The 25,530-nt window shown below is 35.5% G+C and overlaps 1 protein-coding gene across 4 annotated transcripts in view; it reads right to left on the bottom strand.

The window, feature by feature from the left end:
* The window catches only part of ERBIN (erbb2 interacting protein), a 121,133-nt gene that overhangs the window by 23,966 nt on the left and 71,637 nt on the right, over positions 1-25,530 (bottom strand). For all 4 annotated transcript variants that reach the window (XM_064736726.1, XM_064736724.1, XM_064736727.1 and 1 more), the window contains 14 exons: positions 22,730-22,808; positions 21,925-22,014; positions 15,819-15,875; positions 11,765-11,828; positions 10,117-10,191; positions 8,706-8,850; positions 8,171-8,243; positions 6,976-7,105; positions 6,530-6,645; positions 5,459-5,528; positions 4,166-4,265; positions 2,584-2,705; positions 1,834-2,004; positions 873-1,055 (listed from right to left, as the gene is read on the bottom strand). In XM_064736726.1, the coding sequence (XP_064592796.1) occupies positions 873-1,055; positions 1,834-2,004; positions 2,584-2,705; positions 4,166-4,265; positions 5,459-5,528; positions 6,530-6,645; positions 6,976-7,105; positions 8,171-8,243; positions 8,706-8,850; positions 10,117-10,191; positions 11,765-11,828; positions 15,819-15,875; positions 21,925-22,014; positions 22,730-22,808 (1,475 nt within the window). The remainder of the gene's footprint in view (positions 1-872; positions 1,056-1,833; positions 2,005-2,583; positions 2,706-4,165; positions 4,266-5,458; positions 5,529-6,529; positions 6,646-6,975; positions 7,106-8,170; positions 8,244-8,705; positions 8,851-10,116; positions 10,192-11,764; positions 11,829-15,818; positions 15,876-21,924; positions 22,015-22,729; positions 22,809-25,530) is intronic.

Here is a 25,530-nt window from a genome sequence, read left to right as displayed (position 1 = left end):
ACTATCATGATCTTCCAAAATCACATTTTTAAATTAAAAAAGCCAATACCAGTATTTTCAAAAAGAACGTAGAAGCAGGAACATACTAGTGGGGAAGTAGCCAGTGACAGCCAAAACTGCTTGTCACTCAAGTCTTTTCACTGTACAATATAGGCACATTCCACAGCTTACACAAAACAGGCAAAAAAAATGCACTGCTGCAATTATGAAAAAAGTATTTTACAGGCTGTAACTGGGAACCGATTGAATGTCAGCTTCCATTTGACAGCTTTCAATTTGTCATAAATCTCAAGCTTTCTAAATAAATAAATACATGGTGTTTGACAGAGAGATGCACAGTTCAGAAGTTTAAAGTCCTTCACTGGAAGAGGTAAGTATATTCCAGGTAATATTCCCGACAGCTTACTAGTAAATACAGAGGAATAAATGCTTTTTAAATCACTTTTCACTTGAAATGCATTTGTATAATCACTTGGATACAGAAACATTTTATTGCTACTACTGATCTGATAGTTTCTCATTTCAGCAACAATTAAAAGTGATTATTTAATGAAGTAATGACAGTCAAACACCTGGAGAATTCCACAGAAGTATGTGTCTTTTCACAGTGTATATCAATCTTTAACTGAGTTCACATCATTTTTCTTTAAATGCCTGCATCTTTTATTATGAACTTTATTATCTGTTTCAACTCTTACTTAACAAAATCTGAAGCGAAAACTGTACTGTATTGAAAACCATCTGAATTTACAACAGTTATGCAGGGCAATTTTCTTCTATTGTCAAGAGAAATTTTCATCTCCCAGAAGAACAAATTTAATACAACACCAGCACAATTTCTGACTGCTATAATGCTCATTGCACTGCCATACCTCAAGCATGTCCTCATGGTTGACAGTTGTTTTCGTGTTCTGCAAGGTTTTAACAAGTGCAGTCATCTGTGAATTTGCAGTGCTGTGCTCAGCTTCTGGTTCACTAGGCTTCTGCACAGAGCTTCCTGCTGAATATTGCTTTCTCTCATCGGCTTTGTTCTTTATTGAACCAATTTCTGAGGTCTACAAAATGAAGAGTATTAGCAGAGAAAGCATCCTGAAATGTTTTTAACAACATATAGATCCAGCATTATATATTCTGCATGGAATGGAAACATGGAATGGAAAAATCTGAGCTCTGAAATTATAAAGCACAGAATGCACCATGTACGAAATGCTAAGAAAACTAGATAACTAAGCTACAGTCTCTACCCTATGTCAATCACTCTGACTTTCATCCTTACTGGTGTCAATATGTACCATTATATTTCCAATCATATGAAAAAAATCAAACAGGCCAGTACCTGCAATGATTCTATGTGAGCACCAAAAATTATTCCTATCTTCTATCACACTGCAGCAAGCTCATAGAGACTTGGGACACTTTTGCCAGTCTGCTATTACTGCTTGTTACCACACAAAGCTTTCAGTCAAGAGGAGTAAAAACCTTTGAGATGATCCAAATTTCATTGTGAAGATTGGCAGATAAAAGAGGATCAGAGGATGACAAAGATGCCATCCTCCAGGAACCAAAGAAGGCAGCTCCTTAACACATTCACAGTTTGTATGTGCCTGAGAATTAGGTCACTTTTCTTGTTCCTAGTGCAGGAGGAAGACTGCTACTGCCAACCAGACATTTGTTACAGACCTCCTTAGGTGGGGAAGAGGTAAACTGGTTCTGTAATCTAACAATTTTTCTTGCTAAAGACTCAGAGGGGAGGGAAAAGAGAATTAAAAGGAATCAATGACACGTTAGTCTTTGGAATTTCTTGCAAAACCAGAAGATAATGTTATCTCTAACCTTTACCCCCACATCTTTTACAGAAACTGTCTGGACTTCTCGTTTTGACTCCTTGGCATTATCTTCAGTTGATTCTTCATCCTTTAGTCTGTGCACAATTGTCTGGACTGTTTTGACCATATTCTTCAGTTCATCAGGATATGGAGTTGGATATCTCTTCAGATTGCCCTCCTGTGTAACAAAAGGCAATAAGGTTCTACACTTATTTAAATGTCAGAACTAAAACATGAGCTTTAAAACAAATAATTAATTAGGCCACACCACTGAATACTCTAGGATGTCCACCTTGATACTCAAATCTGCTGGCAGTGAGGCAGACATAAGCTTATACAACCAGGCAAGATTACAAATCACTTTCACTCCTTTTCCCCCAACATGTCCAATGACTCCAAGCAAGGATTAAGCCAAGTGTAATTCACTCAAAATAAAATCAGGATTTATCATACTTTCCCTGCTTGTTATCCATTAGTGAGGTAGCATCCTAGGTAGGCCCTACACTGCCAAGTATAAGCCTGAGCTCTTCCCTTGTGTCCTACCGAAAATGACTTGGCCAAATAACGCCCAAACTAAAAGGAAACAGAACAAAAATATCCAAACCATAGTGTTTCATCCTGCTAGATACTCTAAACTGATGACTTGATTTATTCAGCAGAGTAAAACCCGTTACCAAAGTAGGGAAAAGGCTGAGATTAAGGGTGAAAGTAAGAGGGAAGGAAGCACCATGTAGGCAAAAATAAATTCAATACCAACCCGAGGTGGTGCCTCTCTCTCATCTTTGTCTTCATCACATTCAAATGCCACCTGAGCACGCTGCTTCCTCTGTTCTTCCCACAGAGATGGATTGAAACTTTCATTATCAGATATGAACATAACTGGGAAAAAAAACCCAAAGAACCTTGTGTAAGAATGGGCTACACTAGGTAAAACAAAATATACACTTTTTCCTTCTCTTGAGTGGGACTGATGTGCTTTTGTATTCGTTCTTTTTAAAAGATGAAAGACTAACAGTATCGTTAATTGAAGATTAGATGCAATGCCACTGCTTTATGAATTTGGCTGTACTTTTATATTAGAAGAATCCCTATCTTTAAAAAGAAAATCATATGCTCAGTTGTACACTAGTCCTAACATTCACATTCAAAAATTTTCAGCAGATCTCTGCTGAATGGTTTTATTCTATACATAAATATGAAATAATGTATTTGTGTGTGTGTATATAAATAAAGATGAATTATACTTGCATAGATTTATATAGCCTATTATCAGTGCTTATCATCATTAAGCACAGGTAAGAACATTCATCTGATTTAATTTAATGCAAATTTAAAAATGAAAATTAAGAATGACTTAGTGAGAAAAACCTGCATTCTCACTAATCCTAAAGCAATGTAAGCATCTAAAACTGGAGGTTAAGTTAATCTGCATGATTTTGCAGCACTTATGCAGTTGACGGGGGCTTTAGATACAAGTATTTCTTGCTTAATTTTACAAGAGATTAAAAAAATCTTGCAGGTACCCGATGTCTCTTATTTTAGCATGTCTTGGTGTTACATCAGCCAGGTTCTACTTTTAGCTTGACAAATAGTCTAATAAATTTGCCACTACCACCCAGAAAGTGTATATCCTTCACTAGCAATATGAAGACTGTTCATATTAACCACTTCTATATCTGACATAGAAAAATATTTAATTTTAGGACTTAGTAAGTGCAATGAAATATTTGTTACTCTGCATTTAACAGGTGAACTTAAAATTTTAATACATCAGAAGATATTACAATAAACTTCACTATCATTATGAGTTCCTGACCAAAAGCCAGGAACCTGACCTTTTATAAAACCAGTTCAAACTACATGTGAACAATATGCTTTTTCTGGACTGATTTTTTTTTTTTTAATTTCAAAATATACCAGAGAATACTATGTACTTTTCAAAAAATACATAATTGGTAATGAAGGAAATAGTTTGCTAAAATAGTCAGTTTGAAGCTAATGCTTGCTTAAGAGAATTTCACCCCAAACCATTAGGCTCTTTTGGAAGGAATGAGGGTGTCATGCTGGGAGTGGCAACCACCACAGAACATGCTCCTATCAGTCCATTTCTCACCTTACTCACTGAAACAGTTTCATCTAAAATTTACCAACATCTAAATCTCATTAAGTTAGTGCTCTCATTCATCAGACACAACTTATCCTCTCCTGCAAGCATACTCCAAACTTTAAGCATTTAGGTATTTAAGCATTATTTAGTGAAAATCATAATTAGCGGGAAGCCTTCCCATTATTATTTTCAACAGTGACCACTGTGACAGGTAATTTCAGAAATTCCTTACCCTCCTCAGTCCTTGGTTGCTGAGGGAACATGTAATTAGTAAGTACTGTTTTCTGTGTGTCAGGGTCAGCTTCTTTTTGAAGAGGAATAAGTGGTTTAGACTAGAAAGTAAATGAAAGAAGGCTATGTTATGAGAATATATATATATAGAGAGAGAGAGAGAGAGAGTAAATATGACCTACATATCACAGAGCATGCCTGTGCCATGACTTTGAAGACTACTTTCCCTTGAATTAAACCATTTCTCCTCTGAGTAATTTTCATAAAATGACAAAATTAATATGTCTGTACTTAATTGATGACAGTCTTTTTGACTGAGGACAAACTCAGCAACAGCTTTTGTGAAAAGAAATCACTAGATAGTAAAAAAGTAACTCGGTTTCTTTTTAGTACTTACTACTATCCCAAAGCACACTGATCAGAAATGCATGGATATATTTAGCTATTTAAAACTGCAGACAATCATATAAAGAGAAAAACTCAGCATCCTTGTTTTTTCATTTTGAGACTAGATTGAACATCCTCCACCCCTTATAGGGAAAGGCAGAAGATTCTTGAAATTACTGTTTTACTAAAAGTGTACATCTGAGGCTACTAGATTTCTGACAGCCCTGCACACTTTAATGCCCTTCAGAAAATCAGCATAATATCAAGGAATTTAATAAAAAGGAAAAATACAAGCATAGGAGTTATTGCTTAACAGCTTCAAACAGTTCAAAGGTGTGGCAAAAACGTAACTGAAAATCAGGCATGCTGAGTTTCCCCGCTGGTATAGCTGTGAAAGCAACAGCGGGCTACATGTTCAAGTTCAAGCTTATCAAGCACTAAACTCACCTGAGTAAAATAGCCTGAACAAATAAAAACAGCAACAAAACCCCAAAAAACTACAAAACCCACCAAAAACAAAACAACACCCCCCCCCAAAAAGAACAACCAAAACCAAACAAAGAAAAAGCAAAACAGAAAAACAAAACCCCCAAACAAACAGACAAAACAAACAAACAAAACCTAAAAAAACCCCAACCAAACCCACAGAAAACACAACAAAACAAAAAAACTTCCCAATATATGTTAAACTGCATTTCCTCACAGCACAGAATTTCTCCAGGATTATGAGCCTCCAGAGACAGGTAAGCTCAGTATTGGTTACTTAAGGAGAACTGACATAGTAATGTCCAGAAAGTATTAATTTGCACAGTACTAAGTTTCTTTATTTAACAGATGGCTCTGTTCTTGTCAACCCCATTAGGAATCAAGTCCACAATCATTTATTTTCAATATTAAAAAATCTCACCTGATTGTCTGATAGCCACATAGCAGTGAGTTGTTGCAGTTTTGTAAAAGTAAATGGTAAATTCTTCAGTCTGTAAATTACAAGAATTTATATAAATACATTTAGCCATACCGTTAAGACTTTACACAATCCTGCATTAGTCTGCAAAATATTTTAAAAGGATATTTTCATATGAAGTTCCCTTAATAAATAGTGAGAGCTGAAAGGCTACAACATGTAATTTAAATTCAATTTAAAAAAAAAACAACCAAACAAGAAAAACTTGTCTGCCCAGTATAGCAAGTAGCTTAAAATAAAGAAGTGACATTGTGACCTGAATTTAACTCAACTGGGAACTGGGTGACTTGAATACAAAGACAATTAAGGTTAATTAATAAATCTGAATCATCACCATTTTATCTGTCAATATACATGCCAACTACACCTGAAAATCGGTTTTTTTCTAAAATATACAGGTATGGGGAATACGCTGTCATGGATAATGGGTGCTCTGGCACTAAGGGATAAATCAAGCTACAGACAGAGTACAGAGAAGCCAGATTGACAGAATAGGAGTTCTCTCTCCTATTCTCTCTCTCTGCTAGTTCTCTCTCCCAGTACTTCAATTCTATAAACTAGTAATTCCCCAAAGATAAACATTTTGTCTATTTTTAATGACCATCTCTAATAAAAGGCAACTTTTTCCCCCTTGCACAGAACACCAAGGTCTTTTACACTATCCTATGATACTGTTGGGCACTCCATATGCAATTCAAGAATATGTTAATTTTAACTAAGAATCAAAAAGCTTTATGGAAATAACCAAAATAATTCCCTAGAAAAACAGATGGTAACAATCACAAATGTAGTGAAGCTGCACTTCAATGCACCTGCCAGGTCATTAAAAAAAGACAGCTTAATATAATGAAGCTGCAATATCCAGAATATGACAATAATACATTAAATACATCTCAGTCACCTTCTGAGCTATGTGTGAGATAAAGACAGATAGCCATAATGTACTTAGAACAATCCCTCTACATTATTGTTGCATTTTATACAACTTCTACTTGATTAAAAGCATTCACAAACCTATTGTCACTCAGATTGATGACTTTTAATTTCTGCATATCACCCATTTCTTCAGGGAGAAATTCAAGCTTATTAGAATGCAGAAACAACACTGTTACATGCTTCCAGTTTCCAATCTAAAAAAAAAAAACACACAAAGAATTCATCTTCACAAAATAAATATGAAGGTTTTAAAAACAATTAGTTCTGAGGCTATTTTGCCTTGAAAGTTTATTCTTACATATTAAACCTTTTACTTTCAATTCACATCAACAAATTCCTACTCGTTGCTTAAAAAAAAAATCAAATTTCATTACTTATCAACTTGTATTTTTGTATGCATCCTCCTTTAAAAACATATACAAAGAAAATCCTCTCAAAAAATACTAACTTGTTATTCACAAGTTGTAAAGACTATATAAACACATTAAAATACTCATTTTACAGACTTGGAATTAAATACATACCTCTGATGGCAGCTGAGTTAAAAAGTTATGATCTGCAGCAAATGTTCTTATATTTGAGAGCTGCCCAACAGATGAAGGCAATGTTTCAATTTCATTGAAACTACAGTCCAGTTCTTCCACTGATATTAACCTGCAAAAAAATTATTTCCTCCATACAGATTAATTAATCAAACATTAATTGAATACTTGCAGTTTTAATGAAGTTAACATTACTATTAATTATTAATCACAAATGTAGTTCAAAATAAACCCTAAGGAATTAAAATCCAAGAAGAATTCTTTACTGATGGCCTAAAATGTGTCTTAGGGTGGGTGTTTTTTCCTCTTACTTGATTGCAGGTTTTTTGATTCTGTTTTGAGCTTGCCTAATTTTTTAAAATCTCCTTTACACTGTCCTCACAAAGAAAAAAAGTGAGGCCAGCAACATTGAATGCTTGTGTACTACATTACAACATGCCAGTGTAAGGCATTAAAAACATTCAGAATGAGATAGATCACAGTCAAATTAGAGCTGAATGCAGCTTCTGAACAAGCAAAGAATTTCAAGAGTTACAGACCATGAACCTAAGAATCTGGCAGTGAAGAAGTACTTTGTAAACTCTGACAATAAAAGATAAGCTATAATAATTAAAACATATGAAATTAAATTGGAAATCGTTGTACATTTGTACAGTGCATAACTGTGAGCGAATTATTTTTGCTATTATTTGCAAGTTTTAAATGAAATTGCTGAACACCAAAATATATGTTAAAAAAACTTGCTGATGGACAGCTGAAAGTTCTCCATATATATATAAAAAAGATAAATACATGTTCATATTTACTTTTTACAAGATTTTTGAGATTCGGCAATCATTTGCAATATTTACCACAGCCATGTTACTGTCAAAAAAATACAGTTTTAGAAAGCTGACTGACTCTATAAGTATCTTGTTTTCTGTCACACTCAATTTTTGTTTTATAGATCGGTGGTTGCATTCAGTGAGGAATATATGTTCTTTGGTATTAAATGATAGGAACCTACATGCTGCAAAGCAGAACTAAGATGAAAACTCTTTCTTTAAATTGTATTACAGCATTAAGATGTAGAAGAAATTACATCAAGTAGTTGTAAAAAAACTCAGAGAGAGGAGCCACTGTTACAGAAGAGTGTTCAGAAAAGAAATTCAACTCCTTATTTTGGTGAAATACTTACCCTCCTATGGAGTCTGGCAAATAAATTAACTGGTTTTCATCAATTTTAAGTGTTGTCACCTTTTTCAGAGAACCTATAACCATAGGGACAAATCAAAATGGACATTTGAGTTAATTAAGCTGAGTTTTAACTTGAAATTAAGAGGGGAAAAAACCCAACATTATGGGCCAGCCACCACATCTTCTCTATTCCCTGGTGTGCCTATAGTGCTGTATTCCTAAGGAAACAAGGAGATGAGCTTACAGAATTTGTTTGCCAGTTTACAACGTAAACTGCGAGTAGGGCCAGGGAGAAAAAGAAATTGGTTTTGTTTTCTGATAGAGACAGCAGTTTTTCATACATTTACAAACTACTGTATAAAGTAAAAGTGCTCCAAACTAATTTTAAGTTATTATTCAGCCATGCATTACAGCTTTATCAAGAACTGTCACTTCTACTGAATTCAAACAGATCTAGAATATAATTTTTGTACTCTCAAGTTCTCTGTGTCTGAACTACAGGCTTCTAACAACATGAATTAACTTAAAATACAAACCAATAGACTCTGGCAGTTGCTGAAGTGAATTACTGGATAACAGTAGGTCTTGCAGGCTTTCACAACCTGAAATACCTTCTTCGACTACTTCAATGTTGTTTTTAGAAACATCCAAGTAAGTCAGTTGTTTCAAAGTGCCTATGAACTGAAAGCAAGAGAAAATAATGCATTCTAGAAAAGTGCAAGTTCAAAACAAAAAATCCAGCAGATTTGACCTCTCAAGTGTAATGCCAGAGGAAAAGACTTGGAGTACTGAAACACAATTTTATGCAAAATATACAAACTTTCAAATTATGTATTTTGTGCAGATAAGGAAAGCTGATATTTGTGCACAGAGAGACACCCCACAGCCGCTCTGCATATCCCTAATGTCAGTCTTCTGCATTCAATGGTTTGATTAGTTACCATGAATCAAGTAACTGAAACTTTAGAACAGACTTGAGAAAGAGACAATGTGAGGACATCATTATGCACCAGTAGACTTTTAATGCTCATTTTTGCCTTTTGTGTAAAACTGCATCCTCAAAAACAAAACTTAATCCCTAATTGTACTAAACTGAAAGAAACAAGCCAAAATATAAGCTTGCATTACCATTCTACACAAACCAAGCATAAGCCTGAAAATTTATGCACATTTGTCTACTGAAATCTTTACTCTCAGAAATACAGTTTTATTTTGCTGCAAAACACAGTTCAGCTCGTATTTTACAATCCAAACACTCAACTGTCTAATAGTTAGCTGATGGAAAGACAGCAGAAAAGACTACTGATCAGACAGGAAGGCCACATTTCACATGACCGCTAGTGATTTTAAGGTTGAAAACAAGCCAGATGCTTCCCAAATTTCAAATACTCATCTATTAGTTTGCTAAAACTTAAGCACAGACTCTCAAGTAGTGTAATAATAGGTCAGCCTGGACCACATGTAATGAAAGATGTCAGGAACCCATACAAAGTAAACAGACTGTTTTCTCAGGAACTGTCTATGCTCCCTGTTTACACAGCACTGGAACTGGCACTTCTGTTTTACAACTGTAACCAATAAAAAGCCACACAACATACTTATCCTACATATTCCTGCTTGCTATCTAACATAGAATAATCCCTTTTTGGAAGGGCTATTCGAACCTAAATTTGATTTAAGACTTTTACTCATTTTCCTGAATTGCAACATAATTTTTAGACGAGAAATATATAACTTTCAATTAAAAAAAAAAACACCAAAAAGCTATGAATGCAACTCTTGTGATCAGTCATAATATCTAAGTGGGCCAGTTAGGCACTCATGTGCCATTTATCCTTTTGGCTTTAAGTAACACTAAAATTACAACTTCAATGTACATGATCACTGACAAAGCAAGTGCCTGTGTAATTTAAAATACTGTATGTTTAATACAACAAAAGAACTTACCCCAGGAATAAGTGTTAGTCTATTACCATCCATCCAAAATTCCTTTAATCCACTCAGTTGTTCAAGTACTTCAGGCTGTAATAGGAAGCCATTTAAAAAAAAATCTTATGAAACATCCCCAGTGAATGGCAAAACCAACTCCAGTGATTTGTCTATTGCAACTTTAGTAATATGTTACTGTAGCTGTTGTACCCACTTTTTTCGCTGGGTCATCAAAGAAAACCCAGATAACTCACTTTTGAAATGAAAATATATTACCAGATATATAAAGACTTTGAAGAACTTGACCACAGCACTAAATAATTTTTAAAGAAAGGCTTTCTGTTGGTTTGGTGTCTTTTACAGAAAGTATTCTTCTTCAACAGGCACACACTCTAATACATGTTACATGTACAGTTTTGATGGAGGACACCTAAAAACCTTTAAATTTCATCAACTCAGAGGACTTGTTTTTCAAAAACCACAGTGATTTTTTGTTTGGAGGAAAATCAAAACAAACTTCATTTTTTCTATCAACAAAGGGTGCATCTCCATGATACAAGCTAACCACTCCATCCATAAAATGAAGTGCACAATTATGTTTTCAATATAACTTCTTGTAAGAAGTGTCTTGTTTATCAGGGAAAGACCTCTTCTTCGTAAACATTCATGTCACATATGCTTTCCCTACTTAAACTTCCCTCCAGAGAAAGCAATACAAAAGAGGTACTACTGCACCTTAATAAGTACAGCCAAGTTCAGATAAATGCTAAGTAAATTTTGTTATACAGTGGACAGGATTTCTGCTGAAGTTGCGGTCCTGACTCCCAATAACTTTCTTTCCCAGTAACTAACTCGCTTTCCAAGAAGAAGATGTCATTTAAACATTAGTTTAAGGCTCCCACACAAACATATACCCTGTGATGAGAATACGGCAGTCCTAGATGTTTAACCATAATAATGAAAAATTCCTTAAACACACTCCCCTATTTTCCAAACCATATCACTAAGCAAGTGTTCAGCTTTGCATGTTCTACTAGTGGCACACAAATGCTTGACTCTATTGTGTTGCAGGTCAGCAAGTTTCATTATACTTCTATTTAAATTCCTTTACCCCGGAAAGTATTTGTAAAAGCAGAGAAATGTTATGTGACCCTTAAATACAAAATATATTTGCCTGTGAGAATACAAACAGGAAACAAGTCAATGCATCCTGAAGGAAAAATCAGAGCACTTCAACTGTAAATACTGCTTTGAACAACATTCAAATTTAATATATTTTCCCTTGGATCTAATAGTGCACAATAATAAAAGCAGGTTAAGCAAAAAACTGTAATATTCAATACATGATAATCAATAAATGTTTAGAATTTATTCTAAGCCTAACAATTATGTTTATAATTCAAACATGTATTACTCTTAATTATTTACCAGTACAGTAACCACACTATATAACAGAGTGTTATTTTAAAATGGAGTAGAAACATACTCTCATTCATAAGATCACACACATGATTTTTATAACAGGCTCCATAAAGTAGTGTAGGGTATAAATAATGCTTGGAAGCAGAACTCTTAAGATGATGTTCATGTTTTCATATTTGTTAAAAACAGATCAAAGGATAAAAAGATTTATAAAATATGCTGAGCTCTTTAAGGCAAAACTCACCACTTCTGTGAATTCATTACTTCCTAAGTCCAGTCTCTCCAGCTGAGTCAGTCTGGACATAGTTCTGCACAGGAAGGGGATTAATAAAAAATTAAGAAATTAAGAAAATTAAGAAAATACTAGCAACATCAAATCTTCCAGATTTACAAAAATCTAGTAATCAGTATTAAGCAGGGATGCTATTCTGTAACTGGAATAATACCTAATTAAGGATAAAGTATTCACACACTGGTCAACCAGGTAGATATTACTGATCCTGCAGACTGCTGAGCATCATACAAAGCATACACTGCAACACACTTGAGGCTGCACGATGAGCATGCAAAAACTAAAGACCAGTAAAGAAATCTTCATGATAACGAGTTTTGAGCGGTTCAGCTTTTCATCTCCAGTCACAATATGTCCCTTCAGCAGTCAAGGGCTGGTTAACTACATGTTTTCTTCTCAAAGGAAGACTAGTGACCAGGAGAAGAGTACTGTTGAATCACAGTATGCAACACCACCTTTGTACCTCTCCAGGCTGCTACGCTGCTTCCATGTGATATGGTTTGGAACTCTAATAGTCACACATTAAATGAGATTACTACATTGGACTCTGTGACACATCAATACTCTTTAACCTAACTTATGGCAAATACTAAATCAATGTCTGAAATAAAAGTAAGATCCATTACTTTAAGCTGTGTTTTGGAAAAGTTTTTCCTCTATTTAAGTGCACTTTGGGGACTCCATAGAGATTATCTACCACTGCACATGTGGTCACAATGGGTACTTCACAGTCAACAGCAGTTCTACCTGGAAGTATTTTTTAAGAGAGTGTGAATCCCTCATATGAAAACATTCATATATTTATTTAATAAGAGATTTTCACAGAACAATTAGTAGTATATAAAAATCACAATTAGAAGTATATAAAACTGTCATATATAAACTGCAACTATGTTCATATTATAAAATTCTGGAAAAATTAAATGTAAGAGCTTCGAAATGGCAGAGTCTTGTATATTGTCAGAATATCACACACACACACAATTTCTTCAAGAAACAATTCCATGAGCACAAGATGCTCTATGCAGCTATTCAAAGCTTCAGTTTTCCCTCAAGTACAGTACAATCTATGGTTGCTCTGAACATACGGTTCAAAAATAATATGCTGGAAAATGTCATATTTACTGAAAGTAATTTAATGTAATTATTAATATTATTCATGGAATAATCTCCAAGGAGGAGACTTAACATCTGTTTAGAAATTTGATTTTCATGACATTGGAGTAATTAAGCTAGGGACAAACAAGGAATTTAGCATAAGCAGGTAAAGACAAAAGCAGCAGAAGCCTTTTTTGCACTATACAAATAGTATACACAGGCTTTGAAGGAAAGCCTCTAGCTAACTGTGCTAGAGAAGGAAAAAAACCCCAATAAAATGTGAAAATACCATTTTCAGAAGACTCTAAGAAACAAACTCCCTCATTTCTTGAAGGTAATGAATTGGATGACTATCAGAAAGCTAATATTATTTTTCAATTTCTGGCAAAACTTATACGAGTCCCTCTGAAATCCTGCAGAAGATTGAGCTCTCAAAGCTTTTTGAGATTATGCCAATATCAATTTTAGTGCTGCATGTTCCTAATAAATTTGCCCCAAAGAGTCTCCCAGGAGCACTGCTGAAGAACTCCTTTCAAAGAATCTAACATAGTATTCTGTAGCTTTTGCAACTGCACAGACCACACTATGCAAACCAATGTTACGTAACAATGTCAGGATGACAAGTTAACTTTATTGACTTGGGGCCCTTTTTTCCCTTGCCCAAATGACTCTGATCTAGCAATCAGATCTGCTCAATGACAAAACATACACAAATGTGTTTGCAAGATGAGGGTGTCCAAAATATTCCCTCCTTTCCCTGCTGTTTACATAATAGCACTATCAGATATTCTAGGATTAATATCTTCTTGCTTTTCTGCAAGACAAAACGCAAGCAAGGCTTCCAATAATGTTACTGTTAGCAAGAAAATTCAATGCCAAATGATGTTGAAACAAACACTAACTAGATCAGAGAGTAACACCTATTTTCATCTTTGACAAGGTGCTGCATAATCCCCCCATAAACTGAAAGCCTCTTTCATAATTCATATTGTTGAACTTGGCATCAATTCAACTCAATTCTAAGGGATCAGATAGCCTAAATTATGTCTCAAATTCTGTTGTTGTATACAGACAGCTTCACTAAGGTTAACAGTAGAGCTTATATCAGGCGGCATACAATTCAAAGGGAGTGTGCATGATGGCAAGATTGGGCCCTGCATCACTGTAATTATACTCTCAAATAACCTGCTTCTTTCTAAAATGCTAACTCTCTTCATTAAAAATTAGGCCACAGAAGCTTAAAAAAAAAAAAAAAAAAAAGAAGTACCATATTTTTACTGGACCATCTTTCCAATTTACCCATCAGAAAAATGCCTCTAAAATAGTCCCTGTGTTTTTGCTTTCCTTTCAGTGGAAATAGTTTCATCCAGCTGTTTTGCATTATAATGCTGCCACTTGCAGTCTCTGTCTGTGGATAAGCTCCAAAAAAAATGATACATATTTGGCATAAAATTTGGCATAAAGTAAGGTTGATGTAGTGTGTTGGCATTGATTACTCATCTTGATTAACATTCTTTCAAGCACTTCATACTTCAGTGTCGAAAATTATATGCATGTTTTACTCAGAAAGAGGGCTAGTTTGATGCTGCACAATTTATCCAAATATATTTCCTATAACAAATAGGAAAGAATTTGCTGTAAGAACATTAGAAAGATGAGAATCACAGGAAAACCAGAAATATATTGGCATTCTATAGCAAAAACATTAGGACATACTGCTGTATCTTATTAAACCTTTTAAACCTGTACTACATCTTCTATAAGAGTACCAGAATAGAATAATAAAGCTGGCAGCTCAGAATGTACCATAGATTATTATGGGACAGAGGAGCTCTTCATGACAGTTACTGTTTAGTTTTCAATGAAGAACAGAACTCTGAAAACACTGAGGTCAACAAAAAGTTTCCCAGCACCTTCGACAGTTTGACTTAAACACATTAAAGCACATACTACTGTCTAAGCACTGAAGAACAAACTACATTTTTAGAAATATTTCATGTAATTCATGCTCTTAGTGTTAATTATGGCAGTTAAGGTCAGAATGATCTTATAAACAAAATATCTATTAGCTATAAGTTTTAATTATAGCTACTGTTACTCAGTTGGGAGAAACTTAATTTAGAGAGCTACCACTCTAAATTATATGTCCTGTAATTTTTTCTGCTAAAAACTAATGATAGCAGAGAGAGCTGAATAGAATTGAGAGTATTTATACCACAGAATGCTTCGCATTTTGAAGATGTAAATTCACACTTTCTGATGCTGTACATGTTATTCTAGATAGGAGTTCTGGCTTGTTTATACTGCATACTCCACAGTACAGTATCTAGGCACTTAAAAAGGGAATCCCAATAGAACATAACCCTTGATCATGTCTTATGCTAATAATTAGTTACAGTCACTAAAAAAAACTGGCTGTTGTATTTGAAGAGCTGGCAGTTTCCACTTCAGCCTACAGCATTCAAGTGCTTCCTAGCATGAATTAGACAGAGCGACTATTCAGTTGTTAGCGCCTCCTCCACCAAAACTACTTACATCCACCAAAAATAGGAACTCTACTAATTTCTTTTGCCAGAGAAAGATCACTTTTACAGTACACCACAATGTATTCATGATTCTGTGGGTGGCTATTCACATCCCATCTTTGGGATCTGTTTCTTTCTTCATTGACCTCTTGTATATTTGTTAAGCTGCTTGGAGCTCCAGAGTCCTAGTTGGAAAATACTGAGCATTGCTCTTGCTCATAGAAACAGCAGGAACTGCATCACCATCAGCCTAGGCTTGTTTGATGAAGTAAGCGAGAATTGCAAGGCAGGGACTAGAAAAATGCTAGATTTTAGGAGAGAGGTAGAATGGATTAATGTTAAAACAAATGCTGTAGGAATTCCTAGAACTATATAATACTTACTTTGGCAATATTTTTAACTGGTTTTCTCTAAGTTCCAATATCTGGAGTTTAGTTAATCTGTAACAGAAAGGCATAACAAATTACTACAATATTCTGTATTTAGTGACAAAAGCAATCTCTGACCTTACTTATATTATAGAACTAAAAGAAAAAAAAAATCTGTAAGTTTGAAATTTTTTTCCTGTAACATTGAGATGAAATTTTGTGCAAAATTTGCATGTTATTTTAAATTCATTGGCTGGAGCTTGATTTTGACAAAGCAACAAACAAAATAGATTTTGTCTGCTTTTTTGCACCTGTTTGGACACAATTTTTTCCTTTATCCCAAAAATTTTGAAACACTACATTGGATTAATTATGGGTACATATTACCATCATAATGAAAAGTACACAGGAAGTAAGAGAAAGGATCATTTTGCACAACTAAAGATGTTCAATTTCTACTACTGGCAAGGTATCAAAGAGTTTAATACAAAAATCTTATCGAAGGAATACCTGTAGTCTTCCACCTGATAGCTTTAAATTAATCTTGGATTTCCTTTCATATTCTCTTTCTAGTCAGCTTCTGAATCCATTTTGACATTTCTGTCAAAAAGGTCAAGGTAGTTTGACCTTTTTTCCAGTAAATCCTTGGTTGCAAGACAAATAACCTCTAAATCCCGACTCAACTGCTTAGCCAAGTTAAGTTCCAAGCAGTCTTGACATACATGCAATGTACCATTCCAAGTGAAATTTTTTGTATTGGGACAGAAGTGACAAAGATCTATTTGTTAAAAAAAATTAGGAAACTGATTTAGTTTAAATACAGATAGGATTGTAATGACAAGAGTTCTACATGTGACCCACTGACAGCCCTCATATAACACACATTCAGGTTCCCTGAAGCAGAAAGGAGCTTGGTGAGTAGACCAGTCTTTCCTGAAGGTGCTGAACTGAGTGCATTGTAAGAACAGAGAAAAAAACCTTAATTCTAATTAAGTGGTAAGAACTATATTTTGTGTAGAAATAGAAAGCAGAAAACAGTATTTATTTTTATGTAGATATTCACTCATTTTGGATTGCTCACTTGGAAAGCAGCGATCTGCCGTGCCCACAAATAACCTAAGAATGTAAGAGTCACCTTGGAAGAGAAGAGAGGTCAGTGCAGCCCAGCACTGCAAGCAGCCCTCACCATCTGGTAGCAACTGCTGCAGGGGAACCTCCTCCCTCCAACTTTAAAAAAGAAAACACAAAACCCCAATACCCTAAGAGCGGTGAAAGAATACCCTAATAAAAACCCCATTCATGGTAATAGCCCTGCTGTTCACCTAGAACATAAGTGGGAAAGACTTCCTAGGCCTACCCTACCAGGACCCTAAGATACCAATCTAGTGCAAAACAGAACTTTAAGAACCCTCAGACATGAATGAACAGTTTGGGCTTTGATTTCTAAACCAAGCACTGCATCACGCTTCAGCTGGTGTTTTGCTTTGATGACAGGGAAGATAGCTACACAGTTTGTAGTTTTTTCTTCACAGCTCATGTATGCAGTCAAATTTCCACGGAATGAAATGGCAGCAAATCTCCCTTCGTATGCTAAACTATAAATATGCACACCCACACTTCACTGATTTTAGCCAGAATTGACTGTGTGACTCTTGCAATAAGCTAACTCTGTGAACTTAAAGATTGACTTTGGTGACAGAAATGTTTATAGCTTTGTCACCTTGTTCCTGTTCTAATCTTTCTTCAGCTATTCCTAAGAGACCAAAGATATAAATATTGAATTTCTTATGCATAGAGCTTCACAGAAGCTACTAGGAAAACATTCTCAACCTTTCCTAGGTGGGAGATACAGGCTGTGTCTAAACATGTAATTTTCTTCAAGTAATTGATGAGAAATACTTGACTGAAGCAGTTGTCACCTCTTCCACTACTGAATCTTGAAAAGCTAATTGAAGATTCAAATAATAACGAACATCAAATACTAGGTCCAGCTGTTTTTTCAGTTGCTGGTGCTAAGCATCCAGCATCCATCCAAGCTGAGCATCAAGAATTGCAATAAGGCACCTGAAGAAGTGGCATTTAATTTGGAAAAGAAATAAATAACTAATTCACCTATACTAAAGGAAAAATGGAATTCTTAGTAGCAGATTGTCTATTATCTGGGCCATTCTGAGGAAAAGATCTGTTCTACTTCTACAGAAATATTGAATTTCTGAACTTGAAAAACCCATCAACACAGACCTATCTGCGCATCACCAATGCACAAAGCTGTAACAGGTATTATTCAACTGGATGTACTCATTCTAAGTATAATAGCCTAAAATATTTTTTTTCATTAATGTTCTTTAATCATAACCATCTTAGCCTGCATTTTAAATGCAACAAAACTTTTCAATAAAATAAAATCTCTACATGAACAATTTCCCAGGAGAAGATCAATATCCTTCTTAAATCTAGTTTCATAAACTATACTACCTGTAAAATACGTAAAAGAAACATACAGCAAGTACACTTGAAACTTGCTGTGTGACAGGCAGTAATTCCTTGGAAATATAAAAATATTGCATTGAGAGATGTTCTTTACTTTACACCTCCTCTGCAGTTTTCCTAAATCAGAATCTTTTTATTTTAAATTGTTACTAAAATGCAAAGGAAAGCAGAATTAAAACTATGCATGTTAAAGGCTGCATTAATGAAAGTTTCTGCAAAACACATATATACATACGTATATATGTAGCTAAATACACACACATATATATACATACATGTAACTAAATTTTATTATCACTGTACATTTACATAAAAATATCCTGCAGTAGATACTACTAAAACTATCTACTACTACAGATACTACTGGCAAATTGTTGAGAAAGTAGAAATAAAGTAAATTAATTGCAACATCCAGTAAAGAAGCTCTGGAAACAATATCCCATTATAGACAATATCCCATTATTGCCAGATTTTTAGAATTACACTGAAGATAAATCCTTGTTTATCTTACACACCCATTAGTAAAAAATGTTAAAAAAAAAATGTTTAAAACCCTGTCTCAAAATGAGCAAGAAGTGAGTTTCAAGCATTTTCTGCTTATATATTTGCATATTTAAATGTAAATATACATTATGTATTCAGATACAAGATGTACGATTTTCTTAGGCAAGGATAATAGTTCTCAAATATTTGTGCACTGGCATGAAGGCTAATGCCACAATCTATGCCAATATGAATGCATTCAAATTTCCATTTGGGAATGGAGGAAAAGGTCCCACTTCGTCACCTGAGAATTCCAAAGGAACGGGCACATCATATGAAAAGTCTGGTGACTTATTAACCTAACAGGCTGGACAAAAATAACATCATTGAAAGACAGCCAATATACAATTCTTAAAAAAAAAAAAGGGAAAAGATGGCATAATCTTGACCTCACAATTATGAAAATCTTTAGCAAAAATTCTGAAGATGAGAATAAAGCATGGAGATAAATCCAACAAAATACTGCATGGATACAGTGATTTAGTAAGACACTGTAGGGGGGAAAAACCTGTACAGCCTTAAGGACTAAAAAAAATTAGAAAAAAGGACATGATACCATTGCACCAAGCCAAGTACTTAGGATTTCCTTGTAGGCATCAGCCATCTCTAACTGAACTGTCCAACACATCATTTAATCATGTAGGAAATTACACTAGGCAGCTGCAAAAAGGATAATTGGAACACTGAAGCACAACCACAGACATTTCCAAGAGAAACAAGAAGATAATCATGACACTGTACAAGCCATGAAGAAATCTCAATTCAAATTCTAAATATAGCTATAGATGTCATCATCCTCTGTCAAAAAGAAGATGAATTAAAACTGAAACCTGTTCCAAGATATATTAATATACTCAGACACAAAGGAAAATCTACCACACCAGAAGAAAGCAGAATTTTATTTAGTCTAATAGACTGAGAGGTGTGAGAACACTACAAATACAGCAGGTGAGAGAATGGGAGACAACATTAGTGAGAAATGGCAGCAATTAAACTGTAGAAATGATGAACACTCAGAGAGAAAGAGATGTAAGAAACCAGGTTTCAAACTTGACACACAGAGCATAAAAACCTTGTTAGCTGTAATATGTGTTGGCTTAGCTTTTAGGAGACAATATTATTGACAATAGTTGCCAGTAACAGCAGGCAACAGAACTCAGTTACTTCACCTATTCCTAAACAATTAAAAGTACTACCTATATGGTTGTATGCAAAAAAATTAATGCACCAAACTGGAAGAAACTGAAGGCTTATCATTTATGAGATTAAACATTTCAACAGCTTCTAGGAGAGTTTTTTTTTTTTTTTTGTTTATAAAAGAAGTATTTCCATATTCTGAAGCAGAAGGTAAAAGACTTTGCACTAGAATGTATTTTTACCTAGATGGAAAATAGTGGGATAAGCAGTCTTATTACTTATGGAAACAGTCAATGTCAGAGGGGTCTGAACCTTATTTTGAAATGGTATTTTAATGTTTCGTTGCTTTCCATTTTATTTGATCCAAACATTGTCTTCCTGTAGAACACTATGTTTTCTATGCAACACTATTTCAGCAGGTAAACTTACATATCATCAATACTTCAAATTCATTTTCCTAGGTATACAAAAGGATGCTGCAAATCACTACATTTTAACAAACAAGGCAGAATTCTTCATAACTATGAAGAAAAACACTACAATGGAGAAATGGCTATGAAGTTGTCTTCAGTAACTGACTTATTCTTATGATATTAGTAATTAATGACTTTACCATTTCACTAAACATTAAGCATTATAGAAGCTGACAGTGACAAAAAATATGACAATTTTTGATGCATATTATGTGTAAGATTTACTACTTAAACGATCAGCCGTGTCAACCTCAACCCTTGAAGTTTATCTGCAGTGCATGTTTTAATTACGAAAATCTTGCCATTTGGTCAGACTATTAAAAAACAGAAGAGAAAAAAGCATAGACAATCACTGGAATTCCAACAAGATTATGCATATTCCAGATATTCTTCAACCTTAATGAAGTCTTCTGAAAAGCAAACTGTGTGCTTCAGAAAAAAAAGCATGACACTAATGCATCTGCATCATAAGCAGATGTTTTGATAGCTGAATACGTAGCAGATCTGGTGCTCTTAGTCATTCATTAACTAGTAACAGAGAAGAGCAAGCCAACAGCTCTGATCACAGATGACTAATAAATTAATGGTCACTAGTGGAGAGCATCTGTGCCTATGTTCCATTGCTCATCTCCTCATCTGACCAATTGCTGCAGCACGATCTGGGGGCTGTGCTAGTCTCCTGCAAACTGTGCTGACACAAATAAAATTTATATGGCCTAAGGCAATTCTTTCACTCAGCAACACAATTGCTTAACTAATTGCTAGATTTTCTGAAAGATTCTTGCTGGACATGGGATGGGTCAGGAAAGTAACAATCTAGGAGAAAAGTGTATAAAATAAAAATGGAGAGGGGAAAACTGCAGAGATGGCTAAAGTGGTGTGATAAGGACAGCTTAACCTATACTCATCTAGAAGTTTTCCTTTTATGAGTATTACCCTTTCACTTTTGCTCGCAAGATTTAATCTATTTTACAGAGGTAGCAGAGTAGTATTTATCTTGTACTAAAACAATGACATGTAACAGTTTTGCATAGTCAGAGTGCACCATAAAGACACCAGGTTTTTCAGAAATATTCCTAACAAAAAAGGACTTGAGAGTTATAGTTGTGCATGAAGTAATTTGTGCAGCCAGGACAGGCAGGACAAGTGGAATTACAGTAGTTGTTATTTGCTTCACTCCAATTACTACATGACAAGCAACATAAATTTCAAAAAGAATCCCTTACTTACCATACTAGTGTTGGAAAAGAAACAAGAATGTAAATGAGTTTTACACCCTTCATAAGCATTCTGTCCTTCAGAATTCAAAATTAAAAGCTGCTGATACAGATTCAAGGCTTTTTTTCCCTGTAACTATTGCAAATTCCTAATGTACACTTCTTCGCTTTCTTCTGTACCCACTTTGCTTCAGAACCAGAAGAAACTGCTCTGCAGAAACTTAAAACTAATGTAGATATGAAGTTTCACATTCAACTTACCTTCCAAAATTGGCTGGCAAAAACTCAAGAAAAGCATCATTCAGGTACAGCTGTGTTAGGTTTAACAGTTGAGAAAATCCATCTGGCAGCCTATATAGAAGTAAAACAACATGGTACCTTAGTTTCAATTATTTTCAGGGCATTAAGTCATATTTTCTTAAGCAGCAGTATAGTACTGACGTCCTACATATCAATAAAATTAAAATTGAGGGGGTGATTTCTTTAAAGTTACACTAGACAGTTGTTCTCTGTAAGATGAGTTTCAAAATTATTTTAAGTATTGAGAACAATATCTACAGGCAATAAGAACTACAAATAGATGCAGTTATGCAACAAACTGGTGTTCTCCTGACATGTAATGAGAAGAAGGCATTAATTAGAAACAACAGGATAAATTTAAAAATACACAATCCCCTTTTCCCCCAGAAGAGTATGTTTTATCTCTGGCAGTAGAGATTTCTGGTAAATTAATTTTGTCACTATAGCAGAAACACATATTAAACCAGAATTCATTTTTGTTATTAAGAAAACTCTTCACACACTTCTCTACAGTCACAGAGAAGTGATGATTTTAACAAGCTGGAAAGCTACATGGTATAATGAAGGATAGTTCACACAGCTTATTAACTTTGGCAAAGTACTTTAATGAGATAGCTATACTGGATCGCTGTGCAACAAGGTTAATGAAGGTATTTCTCAGGGAACTCTGCTCTCGCCTGCAAGGGCTGGCACACATCTTGGGGCAAATTCAAGACTCAGTAGTATTTGCACAAAATATAAAACATCAAAATATGTACAAACTTACTTTGAAATAGGATTTACGCTTGCCTCAACAACTGTCAAGACTTTACAGTTTTTTATATTTTCTGGAAACTCCTGTATGCCTGCAAGATGCAGAAAGGGGTAGAAAAACAGCCTTTAATTACTAGATTCCACGACATCCATAAAAATTATGCACATGAAACCACTAGCTGTAAAAACTTTGATTCATTTAGCAACTAGTGAACTGTTTTTCTGATGTCTCATTTTACATACAGTTTTCATTAAAGAAATACTCCTACACAATATAATTTTTTTACTATACTATTCCTAAAGCTTTTCATGTTTCAGGTTTGCAGGAAGCTCACAAGCTACAAACACACAGTACACTAAGTTCCCATTGCTTATTGCCAAATATTGAAGTATTTGTGCTTTAGAATGTACTTAAGAACCTCTGTCCCAATATAATTTATTTCTAAAAAGGCAATCAATTGTTAGCATGAATTTTCCAATGGAATCTGCTTATCAAATCGATGGCTTGTATAACATCCAGGTGAAATGGTAAGATTCAAATCTTTAAGTATTCTTACAGCTTCACAGTTCTGAACAGATATCCATCCCAAAATGTGACGTATGCTTGCTGTTAACTTCTAGATCATTTGAGAGGAGGACAAAAAATGCTCCAGGCACACTTATGTTTGAAAATTAAAACAATAAGCAACCTCCTTTTTTTCCAAGATTGTCTGTGAAAATGCCAGAGTGGAGCGGCATTTCACATATCCGCCACATCTCTATTTGTCCGAAACTGATAAAGCAGGCCTTGAATATGACATGTATCCATCACATTCTACCGAACCAATCTACCATTCAAAACCTTCACCTCTATCTTTACTATATATGCCATTAAAAAAAAATTAAAATAAACCCACTGCTATCACAACTGCAGTTGCTTTTGCAACATGTTCTTATACCCTGGGACAGGAGTCTTTATTTTAAATATATTTGTCCTAAATACAATAACCATTCATACTGGTATCTTTCTACCTGGATTAAGTACACTGTTGTTTGCAGCAAAAAAAAAAAACCCCATATGCTAATAAATAAAGCTAGTTTAAAAATTACTTTTTTGTTCCCCCAGATACCAAACCATAGCTCTTTGTCTTTGAGTTAACACAAGTAACTGTATTTGTGAGTGCTTTATCAGGCATGTGGAAAGTGCAAACCAGGGAACAAGACCACTAAGAAGGAACTATACTCTGTGAATGCTCCTTTGTAGATTAGCAAAAGCATGAAATTTTGTGCTGCTTGACAAAACATTAACAGTCCAGCTGCAGGGAGAAAGAAAAGCGCAGCATCACTTCTCATTCAGGCTGGTAGGTGAAACTTCATGTATCAGTTCTGAGAACAAGTGGTGAAGCATTACCTGCCAAGTAGTATTTTTACTTACATAAGAAATTGCAGAATACTTGATGTTAGCTTAAAGCTTGATTCTATGTTTCTGCAGTAACAAGACTGACTTGGTACATCAGTGTTGTAGTGTGTTTTTATGTTTTATAATGGTTTTGTCTTTGTATCCCCTTATTTTCCCCAAATGGTTTACCCCAGATTGTACCCCCTCCCTCTACCTGTGTAATCTCTTTCCTTTGCTGAGATCATCCCCAGATCACCACCCTGGCTTTCTGTCAGTCACTCAGCATCCCATCCCCTCCACCTAGAACTTTCGGTCCAGGATGTCAAGTGACTAGCCACAGGCTAGGAGTCAATCCCCCAAGTGTTACCCCATACGCTCTCCTAAATGTCCATTTCCCAGTATCCATACCTTAATTTTTCTTATTGGTTAGTAAAATGTTATCTACTTTAGGTTTCCACCTCCCTTCAAATGTAACGTTGGAACCTCACCCGGGGCTCTCAGCAGGAGACCCCTGAGGTTGTAGTGGCTCCCCAGAGCTCCTGAAATAAACCTTGGATTAACCTCTGCTAAGAGTCGACCCCTTCATCTTCTACGCTTGTTCCAGTGTCTCCTCTGCTGCAGGTGGTCAGCCTAGCTGCCTTCCGTACACCCGGGGCACGGGAGAGTGCCCCCCACTGCTGTTCACCGTCTCAGTGGCACTCAGAGACCAGAACACAGATTGGCGCCCGACGTGAGGCTTCCAGATTAGTCTGAGACATCTTCTCCTGGAAAACATCTGCACTAGACTACCCTGAGAATTTTCTTACCCCAGTGAGGTGAATTTAAAATTTTGGTTCCTCCTTGTACTCTCGGGTTTTGCGAAGAGACTGGGCTAAGATGGAGACAACACTCACTCATGCACAACAAGAAGTTTACCTCTACCTTAAAAAGTCTTCTCTTTAAGAAAATTATTGCTTTTCAGAGGAGGAGTTGAAGTATTTTGTACAGTGGTTATTTAAGCATTTTCCTTATATTTCACGGAACTTAGTCCTAATGGATGAATTCTTGGGAAAGGTTAAAAACAAAGACAGAACTCCGTCCTTTATTTACTATGATGATGAAATCTTGAATCTTGAGGATGAAAACCCCTCCTCCGTGTTCCCCTCTTTGTGCCCCTGCACCCCCTCCCCTGCCACAAAGAAAGACTCCCCCAGGTGCTCGCCTCTGTACTCCCGCTGCCCAAGATGGTGGAGACAGCATGGCAGGGGCCATGGGGTCTCCCCTTCTGCCCTCTGCTCCCCACACCTCCTCCAGCAGATGTGTTTACCTCAGTTGCCATAGTACAGCAAGACGTGGCAAGGGTGGCAAGAGCCGTATCCCTTCGCACAGGGCTGCCGGCGTGCTGGCGCTCCGTGCCCCGCAGCGGCTCTCCCCCCTGTGGAAAGCCCACGGCGACC

Source organism: Zonotrichia leucophrys, chromosome Z, assembly GCF_028769735.1.
Source record: "Zonotrichia leucophrys gambelii isolate GWCS_2022_RI chromosome Z, RI_Zleu_2.0, whole genome shotgun sequence".
Taxonomy (NCBI): Eukaryota; Metazoa; Chordata; class Aves; order Passeriformes; family Passerellidae; genus Zonotrichia; species Zonotrichia leucophrys.
This window is presented reverse-complemented; position numbering and strand designations above follow the sequence as displayed.